Source organism: Clinocottus analis, unplaced genomic scaffold (genome assembly GCF_023055335.1).
Source record: "Clinocottus analis isolate CAN_PGR_092001 unplaced genomic scaffold, fCliAna1.0.p SCAF_11, whole genome shotgun sequence".
Lineage (NCBI taxonomy): Eukaryota > Metazoa > Chordata > Actinopteri > Perciformes > Cottidae > Clinocottus > Clinocottus analis.
Genome location: NW_027175832.1, coordinates 17,128,212 through 17,138,140, shown reverse-complemented (window position 1 = coordinate 17,138,140; position 9,929 = coordinate 17,128,212). Strand labels below are relative to the sequence as shown.

General features: G+C 43.5%; 2 protein-coding genes across 3 annotated transcripts; one reads left to right on the top strand and one right to left on the bottom strand.

Moving 5' to 3' along the window:
• Positions 1-2,355: 2,355 nt before the first annotated feature.
• Positions 2,356-7,914, bottom strand: snap47 (synaptosome associated protein 47). Of its 2 annotated transcripts, none has more exons than XM_068570924.1 (5): positions 7,761-7,914; positions 6,534-7,057; positions 5,862-6,367; positions 5,138-5,262; positions 2,356-2,840 (listed from the first exon to the last, which is right to left on the bottom strand). In XM_068570924.1, the coding sequence occupies exons 2-5, from the start codon at positions 7,028-7,030 to the stop codon at positions 2,694-2,696; spliced, it is 1,275 nt and encodes a 424-aa protein (XP_068427025.1). In that variant the 5' UTR covers positions 7,031-7,057; positions 7,761-7,914; the 3' UTR covers positions 2,356-2,693. The 2 variants fall into 2 exon arrangements, with proteins under 2 accessions (XP_068427025.1, XP_068427024.1); XM_068570923.1 differs by having other exon boundaries at positions 7,175-7,912.
• Positions 7,418-9,883, top strand: jmjd4 (jumonji domain containing 4). Its single transcript, XM_068570922.1, has 6 exons — positions 7,418-8,167; positions 8,256-8,421; positions 8,510-8,635; positions 8,775-9,042; positions 9,171-9,317; positions 9,422-9,883. The coding sequence occupies exons 1-6, from the start codon at positions 7,915-7,917 to the stop codon at positions 9,755-9,757; spliced, it is 1,296 nt and encodes a 431-aa protein (XP_068427023.1). The 5' UTR covers positions 7,418-7,914; the 3' UTR covers positions 9,758-9,883.
• Positions 9,884-9,929: the final 46 nt, after the last annotated feature.

The following is a 9,929-nucleotide window of genomic DNA, read 5'->3' as shown; positions in this document are numbered from 1 at the left end:
AGTGTATAAAAAGCGGCTGGAGCAACAATTAACATCCGTTTCTAGTTTGCATGCGTTTTGATATTCTCTGTTGAAATTTGTCACATGGGAGTCGACTTTGAGGGGCGTTGCCTGTTTACTTTTTGTAAAAGAATAAAGTCTGGGATTTAGAAGACTCATTTCTTCCAACGAAACTAAACCTATTCTGCTTTTCAGTTAATGAATGATGTTGTTTCCTTGGCTTTAGTGGTAAAACTCACCGGCAGCTACGCTTGGTGCGATGTGGTCACTTCTCTTTGCACGAGTTAAAAACCTGGCAGCGGCGTTCTGTAATAATTGCAGGCTTTGAATGTTTCGGCTGCTGATACCAGAATAAAGTGCATTGTAGTAGTGAAGTCTGGACGAGATAAAAACATAAATGGCTTTCTCTTGGTCTGCAGGTGAAAGGAATGACATGCTTTCGCTTGTCGCTTTCTCAACTGATCAAAGCAGGACTGCGCAATGTTGCTTATCTGAGCGTCAGAAGTCAGTGTGAAATCCAAAATAACACGTAAGTTGCAGGTTTTGTGCCGAACATTATTAGATTAAGGAGAGATTTGGGTTTTTGGATGCAGCTAGTGCCGGGCACAGCAGGGGCAATTCTAATTACATCAGAATTTTTTGGACAGTCACATTTTCACAGTGGTTATGCTAGCAGTAATCGGGATGTACAACGTGGCCTCATCGTGTCGCATACTGCGTCCCATAAAGTGACATTTAACATTACAGCTCAGTTATTTTGCCAAGCAAGACTAAATTACCCACCAGCTGAAAAGTTTAAGTTTTACTGTGTAGCGTACTTGGATTAAATGGATTTTTTTTGCAGCACGTTGCTGCTAAAACCAGCTGCAGCGCAACATGCTAATGAAAGCACCGCATGAAGCAGAACAATGAGCTCAAAGATGCTGAAGCCCAGACCTCAGAGGAACTGTATGTATACATGTGGGTTCCTTGCAATAACTGACACATAATCATATACTTTAATAGCCTGATACACATAATTTGACCCATTGTTTGAACAAATGCATATTACAGCTTTCAACCAATATAATTTAAATAAACCAATCATTTCATTTATAATCGGAGAGTACTTTATTGCAAATTATGCTGTTACAGACTTTCTTTAGTGACAAGTTCCGAGCTCAATTCATTCCACTACTTCCAATGCCAGATGTGTTGCTTAATCTATTCATTTATTTTCTCGGAGAAAGATGCAGGTTTACTTTCCCCCTAATTATTTATAGCTAATATTTTACTTTTATCCATTGTGGGGATACATTTAGCAAAGAGCAGCCTTTATACGGCACTGCAATTGTTCTATTAACAACATGGTACAGACAAGTTTAACTTCCAGCTAAATTAACAGACCACAATAAAATCACAGAGTTAAAATACATGTGTCTGTCAAGAGTCAGAATAGTACCCATCTTCATCAAGACATATACAGCAGATGTGGAACTAAATATGGAGTACTTTGTGTATACTATTTAACAAACAAGAGTGTTTCTGTCATGTTTTCCCAGAACTCATTTGCACATTTACAGTCGTCTGCCATACAGCGGTGATAATGGGACATGTTCACTTGATGCAAGGCGGCAGTATTGAGACATGCAACATTAAGCCACAGGGAAGCTGTGTCCAGAGAGAATAAGTGACACCTACTGTAGGACCTGAGAAAGACAAGTTCATCAGCACAGCGAAGGTTCCAGTACATTTTCAGAATCACACACACAACACTGGAACACTTTATCTGCCAGTCCATTACTTGCAAACGATGTTATTGGGAAATATGTTAACCCAATTTACATCAGGAGGATTACGTCAGGGTCATCCTCCAGTCTTACAAATATCATTACATTGTTATGAATCAACATGCAGTTTGTTATAAACTCATTTGTGCAAAGAGAATAACTGGGCATTGTCCATTTTGCCCGTCCCTGTCATTGCTGTCTCACGCTGGACCCGGGGGAAGTGTAAACTTGAAGAGACACACAGAGTCATCAGGGCTTGAGATGCAATGAGGAGTCAAGCTATTCCCGCAAATCCCACTCCGGCGACTCAACAAGGAGGCGAAGTCGCTGGTGCGCCGATGACGATGTGATCCCTCACTCGATTACCAGCACGGACATTGCCTTTGGGATTTCACGAGCTGAAGCCAAGCCCACTACCAGTCACTGGCTCTAGTGCTGGGTGGGCTCATTTTGGTTTATTTACCTATTGGTATACTTCAGAGCACACCTTTCTTTCCACAGAATATGAACCAAGTGGTGATCAAGCATGTGATTTCCACAGGGCAACTCCAAAAAGTAAGAGAATTGAAAAACTGTGTTTTTAAAAAAAAAAAAGGACAGTTGTGCGGCCAATAGCGTCTCAAGCCAAATGTAATGCTGACAATGCAAGAACAGCAGCAGCAGCAGAGCGGCTCGGTGCCTCAGGGGGAACTACCTCAATTATCAGTCATATGTGTTTCAATTGCTTGAAATAAATGTATGAAATAAAACATATAGACACATGGAAATAGAGAGTAAAATTTGAAACAAAGTATTTTTGAGTAAGCAAGCCGCTGCTGCTGTTCTCACATTGTAGCAATGCTGTGAGGGTGATGAGGAAGCCGACAGTGCATGTCTCTCTTGGGGAGGACATGTCGACTGCATGCGTCTGCTGGACCGTCAGAGCTACAGCAGCCTCTTCATGCGGCAGGTGTGCTTCTCTATGTGCATGGTGGCTCTGTCAGTGGAGCTGGTCAGGTCGTCCAGAACGTCATCCTGCCGCTCCAGCTCCGTCTCTGCCTCCAGGGCAAGGTTCTTCAGCTGCATCAGCATCTGCATAAACACACATGCACACGCACACGCACACACACACACACACACACACGATTCAAAATGGACGCACGCACTCCTCGTTTGAATTACACCCTAGCCCCCAGTGAACACGGACTGAACCGAGGAGCAAGACACAAATAAAAGAAGATTAAATGGAACATGTGGACCATATGTGAAGACGTGCACACGTGAGGTCAGTGAGTTTGAAAGTGAGTGTGTTGGTGAAACCGAGAAAGAGGAGCAGGTGAGAAGGAAAATGTAATTAAAGTCAAAGTTGTTGGTTTTTTTCAGACAATGGCCTGCTGCTGAATGTCTGCAGATCGGGGAGCCACTTTACAATTCAACACAAGCACGGATGCAATAACACCTACTCCCGTGGCAGATACGATGATGTTCCACATTATGCAGTATATGAAGCTTGGGAAGATATTCAGAGAGAAATCTTGGCTTATCTCCCAGGGATCATTGGAATCATACAATACTGCTTGTTTTCAGCTCTCGGTGGTTGTAAGGAACACTGCGGCTACATCTCTATAGCAGCAACTGTGTATGTTATGGTTGATGGAACAACTTAAATACAAGGGGATGTGCCAAGCAAAATCCAATAAACACTCCCCCAACCCCCACTGCCATGGCTTCTAAACTAATATTATGCTATGCTACACATGCTTCTCACACACCCACTGACATTATGTCAGTTTTCAGCGGCCGGACATTGGACCCGAGCACAGAAACAGTTCCAGACGGCAGTTTGGAAAACAGGTAGTGTGTCAATGTACACCGAGGAACGACTGTATTTGCTCACTCACTGTTCAGCTGGGAGAACGTGACTGAAACACACTTTGCAGTTAGCATTCACAGTTTTAGTGTGTCATAGAAAAACACAGAAAGTGAATATTTTTAGCTGCTGCTTATACCACGGTACGAGGGCTTTAGTCATGTCGAAAGCCCTTAAATGAAACATTTAGGCGAGAGCTGAGAGGAAAGACACGCGCGCTAAAACGCTCATCTGGTGCCTGACTGTGACATTTCAGGACTGAGAATTAACAGAAGAAATGCAGCACATGAAACCTATGAATGAGTAAACCAGTTTGTGCCGTTAGCAAATTAGTAATTTCCATCCTCGAGCAATACAAACTGGTATAAAATGTTGGGACAAAGGGGAATATTTGCTCAGGCACTTACTGCAGGATATCAAACCGAGTGACCGTCTGTACAAGTTGAACCGCTGTAGATTCTAATCTCGGCATGAGTTACATTAAAAGGAGGGTGTGTACAGAAGCAGAGCATTAAGTCCAAATTGGCAGCCTTTGAAGTTTCACCCATTGTCAGCCGTAGACAATGCGCCATTTGTGAACACAATAGACAGCCCAACGCTGTCACTGCTGTGATAAATGTGTTTGAAAAAAGATTAACAGTGAAACGTTGTACGTCGTTATTATGAACAATAATTAACTAAATATTAGGTAGAAAGTCTTAACAATGTCTCGTTCGAGATAAGATTTACGCAGTGGGTTGACAAAATAAGGCATCGTGAAATAGGACTGTTCAGGACCGGGTCATACAAGGCTGCAAGCCAATGCAATATTCTGTATTACCTTCTTTATGTTGTGGTTAATGTACAAAAAAATTACATCTGCAGATATATCAATCTCAGATGTTTTCTACTTTCAAATATTTATCAGTATGGGCCTCAGAAACCTTCTGTCTGATAAAGCTCTCCCTAACATTTATCGCAAAGACGGTTTTGTCATGTCTGTGTTAGCAGAGATCACATTGTTTTAGATATCTAGTAGGCTTTAATACAATCACAGTCATCTCGTGAAGTCAACGTTCATTTCATCATCTAAATTATTTGTATGTGATGCTTATGATGTCACAAAAAACACGGTTTTACATAAAAATGTGATTCTCAGAATAAAACTTGGAATAAAAATTGCCTTCATCATAGGTCTGAATTTGCGTCACTGTGAAGGTCTCGCCACCACAGACCGTGTCTGTAACATTTCTCAGAGCTGCGACGTTCTGAATGGAAAGACGTTGTAAAGTCTGACCAAACGACTGAACAGGTTTCTTCCCTTCTCTTAAAACCAGGATGGACTTTGGTTTGTGGTCTCACTGGATAACTTTTTAATCATACAGGATGAAAAATAAAAATCACTCTGGTGAATTGTGGGTTGGAACGGAACTTTTAAAATGCATGCCACTAAAAACCATAGGGTTGTATACGATATTAAATATGATGACGCGAATATGAAGACTCTAAATTGCGAGTCACATATCGGCACAGGTCTCACCTGTTTGAGTTCTTGGGCCTCGGCCTGACTGACAGTCGGCTGGAGGACCTGCACCTGCAACTGGGACAGCGCTCCTGCTGGGACGGCCAGTGGGAGCTCCGTCTCTTGGCACTTCTGCAGCAAACCTGACTCCATGGGTGGAGATGGTGCAAAAAAGAAAAAATGCAGAGTGCATATGTTTATGAGGAAACCAGACAGTAAACCCAAAGTAACTGAGGCAATCAGGATGAAGTGACTCATCAAAACAAAATATCTGTCAAGGAGAGACACCCATAATCGTGTCCAAAAAGTATGTGGATGAGATGTTTTTACATGTGGCTGCACACCTATAAATATACAGAGGTGGAAATATAGACCGTTACTGCCACTTAGTGGTCAATTTCATACGAGACATGGAAACAGTGAAGGAGCCCTTTATACTTGTTGTTTGTATTATCCAAACTGTAGGAAATCTTTTATTTATATATATATATATATATATATTCTGGGTTGATTACTCAGAAAATGAAATCATCCCGGTTTATCCTAAAGTTTAGTACTACATGCTACAAGGCCCAGCTTTGATGAAATTGGTACAGCTGTCTCTATAAGGCATTGGCAGGTCTATGTATTTTAATTGTGCTTTTGAATGTATTTTATTCTATTGAATTATGTTGTATTATCTTGACCTGGAGTCTGAAATCAAGTTTGATTCGTTGATATATTTATATTATCCACGCCTTACCTTCGTTCCAGTTTGGCCCCCCTCCACTCGGCGATGAAGCTGGAGTTGCTCTGAAAGCGGCGTATTCACTCGTGAAATCCACTTTCTTCTTGTACTGCATATCCAACACTGACATTGCCTCTGGCATCTTGGCAGACAGGAACCTGTAGCAGATATCTGGCTTCCCAATGAACCGCTGTCTGACAGTGATCTCATACGGACTGTGCACCTTGATCTCGTCGATTTCGTTTCGTTCGAAGCGATGGAGGAGTTGGCAGTTTGTGTCTCGCACCTCCAGCGAGGAGACCAGCACCAACAAGCATCCCGGTTTTAAGTCGGAGTTCACGCCTTGGGTCACGACAGCTGGGATGCTTGTGATCACCTTATTTCTACCGGACCCTTTGCCGGCCGCAGAAGCTGCGGCGGCCGCGGCTCTTGCGCCATCCTCGGCCTTGGCCTCCTGCTGAGCCTTCCAGGGGAGTTTACCAAAAGGCCACCAGGAGGGAGACTCCAGCTCCAGCAAAAGCCTGCAACAGAGTTAAAAGGGAAAGGAGGAATTCATGAGTGTATGACTTGTTCCACTATTATATTGGATCTGTTTTTGTATTGGAACTACTTAGTTATGGCAGTCAACGGCATCTCCCAAATAAAAAAAAATGCCTAACATCATCAAGAAAATGTTCAGATAATTACTTATCAGCCACGCCCAGATCAGAGTCAATCGTCTCCAGCCCCTGCATCATATTGTCAAACTGCTCTCCTTGGTGGCTGAGGACCCTTCCGGTGTCCTCCAGTCTTCTCTGGGTCCCGGCCACCAGATTGATCAGCTCTCTGCCCTTCGAGGGTTGACATTCGGCCCCCCGGGCCTCTGAGGAGGGGGACAGCAGGCGTTCCCTCCAGAAATGCTCCAACACATTATAAACCACCACCCTGTTGGGTTTAAGGGATCCAAACCAGTGTTTCACATTGCCCTCTTCAAGCACTGTGAGAGTGCTGAAGATGAAACTGGACGACTCCATCTTGATCTCCATGATCCTGGAGAGGCGGAAGCTGGCCAGACTCTCCTTACTCTGGTTAGAGACAAAGTGCACCATGGTCCGGGTGAGGGACAGCGTGCCATTTTCCCACCGCTTGTCACTGTTGATGTAATAAGAGCCAAACCAGCTGTGGATGGGAAGGTCTCGGCTCATTTTTGGAAAGGAGATACACTGATTCACCTAAAAGGATAAATAAGCTTCAGTATTAGGCAACACATTGTGTACAAGACAAGTCCACACACATGTTGCTGTTAAAAACATTGTACTGAGCGAACTCTGTCCTAACATTGAACATACTTTCTTCAGGATGTAATGAGGGATCCAGTAGGCAGATGAGGCGTTCAGACTGGCAGCTTCAGTTTTGGAAGAGCGACCTTTCTATCTGTCCAACTGACCGCATTACGTATGCGTCGTAATAACGTTATGACCCCCCTTTGAGCGATTATCACGTCTTCTTGGTGCATTTATATCCGTCCAAACGCTACAGATAATCAACATCACGTCGTTGGTCTGAGCACTGCGTTACCCATCAATATCGCTGGTGTTTATTACGGAAGTGACGTCGCGCTGGAGCACGACTGTGTTTACTGTCCGACTTGAAACAACGATAATTGCCAGGGAAATCCTATCGCGGCGTAATTGTTCTAAGCTAGGTCGGCGGTTTTTGATGTAGTAAAAACATATTTTAATACATACCTTAAAGTGTTAGTATTAAATACATTGAAACGGTAACATATGAAGTAGAGACAGTGAATAAACACCAACGGTAAGATATGTCCGTCGTTCAGGAACCGTAAGCTGCTCCCCTTTGGGATGGAGGCGACTTGTGGTCAAAAGAGAACGAAAACAAATATAAATATTAGCATAATGTAAGATGTCTAACCTCATCTAGTCGACGTCTTACAGCGTTATTGAGAAGACGTGCGCTGCGTAATGTCAACCCAGTCGACCTACTAGCTCATTCTTTCAGTTTCTCGCTGTCCGAGCGGTGACAGCTAGGTGTTGCTAACAGGCTCGACGAGGTGTCGCGTCCCGCTATGGACAGGGAGGCGTACCGTAACTGCTGCAGCCTGGTCAAAATGCCACGGCAGTCGTATGAACAGTTCTGGTCTTCACATTTTGTTGACTACATCGACAAGGAGCTGAGCTATTCAAAGTTTTTCAAGAAGTACCTGCTCCCAAATCACCCCTGTATGTTTTCGAGGAGGTTCACGGAGGACTGGAAATGTAGAAAACAGTGGGTGTCTGAGGAGGGGAAGCCCAATTTCCAGAAACTACTGCAAGAGTTTGGTAAATAGGTCTATTGCTAACACGTTAACCCACTGCCATACGTCACCGTGCAGCTGCACATGTATAATGTGTTTGTTCTTCGTCACAGATGAGACTCCTGTTCCTGTCGCAAACTGCAATGCAAAGGAGTACAATGCAAACCCTAAACAAGTCATGCCTTTCAAAGAATTTATACAATACTGGAAGGAATACATCCAAAATGGCCACTCGTCACCTAAAGGGTGTCTTTATCTTAAAGACTGGCATATATCAAGGTATTGATTCATATTGATTTGCTTCAGACAGCACTGTGTGCATTCTCTATAACTACTCCATGATGCATTTATTATTATGGTTCTACAGGGACTTTCCAGAGCATAATGTTTACACCACACCGGTCTTCTTTTCTTCTGACTGGCTTAATGAATACTGGGATACGATTGAAGTGGATGACTACCGATTTGTCTACATGGGACCAAAAGGCTCATGGTATGAAACATTTGACATGTTGGCAAAAATCTGAATAGAGCTTTTTTATTATCAGGTCTAAAAAAAAAACAAACAATTCTGAATAGTTTTTATAACTGTGAGGCAACACATACGATCAGGTGCGCTTCCTCGTCTCCAGGACCCCTTTCCACGCGGATGTGTTCCGCTCCTACAGTTGGTCTGCAAACATCTGTGGCAGGAAGAAATGGCTCCTGTATCCTCCAGGTCAGGAGGAGTTTCTACGCGACACTCACGGCAACCTCCCTTATGATGTGACGTCGGCTGAGCTTCGAGACGGGGATCTTTTCCCACACTCTGAAGAAGCCTGTCAACCTCTTGAAATTATTCAAGAGGCAGGTGAAATCATTTTCGTGCCCAGCGGCTGGCATCATCAAGTCTATAATCTGGTAAGAGCTGTAAAGGCAACTAAATCCAAGCAGTGGAGTTTAACTATACCCAATAACATATCATGCATGAAGGCCTGTTATGTAATTGTGACATGGAGAGTCTCTCTCTTTAATGTTCTTATTTACAGGAGGACACCATCTCTATTAATCACAACTGGTTGAACGGCTGCAACGTAGACATCATGTGGCAGTTCCTTCAGAACGAGCTGTCGTCTGTTCAAAAAGAGATAGACGAGTGGAGAAACACGATGGACTCGTGGCATCAGCACTGCCAGGTACTTCAGAAACGAGGCTGTTCAGCCTGCATGCTTTCTAGACACATGCTGCTACAGCAAATGTTTGCAGCGTTGTACTTAAAAGTTGTCATTTTATTTTTCAGGTTATTATGAAGGCCTGCTCTGGTATTAACTACGCAGAATTTGCATCGTTCCTGAAAATTATCGCAGACAACCGAATGGCTCTCATGAACGCTTGTTCCTCCGGGGACTCCTCCGATTACCCACAGCACCTCTCAGAGACCCTCACCACACTTGGACCTTACCATGCTGCCTTTGACCTCCAAAGAGTGGCTCACGTTATTGAATGCCTACTCTGCAATGAAGACTTTAAGCGGCTCGATCATTCATCTTTGACTTTGCAGCCAGAAACCATGTTGCAGCAAATTCGGGACACCATACAGTCCACAAGGGGGCAGCATCTCCTTTATCAGGAATAAGGTGCTCCGTGGTGTCTCCACAATGTTATTGTAGTCTGGAAATGGCTTGAATGGAAAAAGTGCCAATTTGTATAGTGCGAACAAGATGATAATAAAGGCGTTGCCACACCTTTGGATTGAGAGGAATGGCAATCTCATCTGTCACTTATTGAATGTTTAGAATTGGTTTTGC

Coding starts and splice junctions, on each gene's coding strand:
- snap47 (XM_068570924.1), bottom strand. CDS start 7,030: ATGAGCCGAGACCTTCCCATCCACAGCTGGTTTGGCTCTTATTACATC. Junction 6,368..6,533: donor GATCTGGGCGTGGCTGATAA/GTAATTATCTGA, acceptor ACTCTGTTGCAG/GCTTTTGCTGGAGCTGGAGT. Junction 2,841..5,137: donor AGGCCCAAGAACTCAAACAG/GTGAGACCTGTG, acceptor GTGTTTATGCAG/ATGCTGATGCAGCTGAAGAA.
- jmjd4 (XM_068570922.1), top strand. CDS start 7,915: ATGGACAGGGAGGCGTACCGTAACTGCTGCAGCCTGGTCAAAATGCCA. Junction 8,168..8,255: donor GAAACTACTGCAAGAGTTTG/GTAAATAGGTCT, acceptor TCTTCGTCACAG/ATGAGACTCCTGTTCCTGTC. Junction 8,422..8,509: donor AAAGACTGGCATATATCAAG/GTATTGATTCAT, acceptor ATGGTTCTACAG/GGACTTTCCAGAGCATAATG.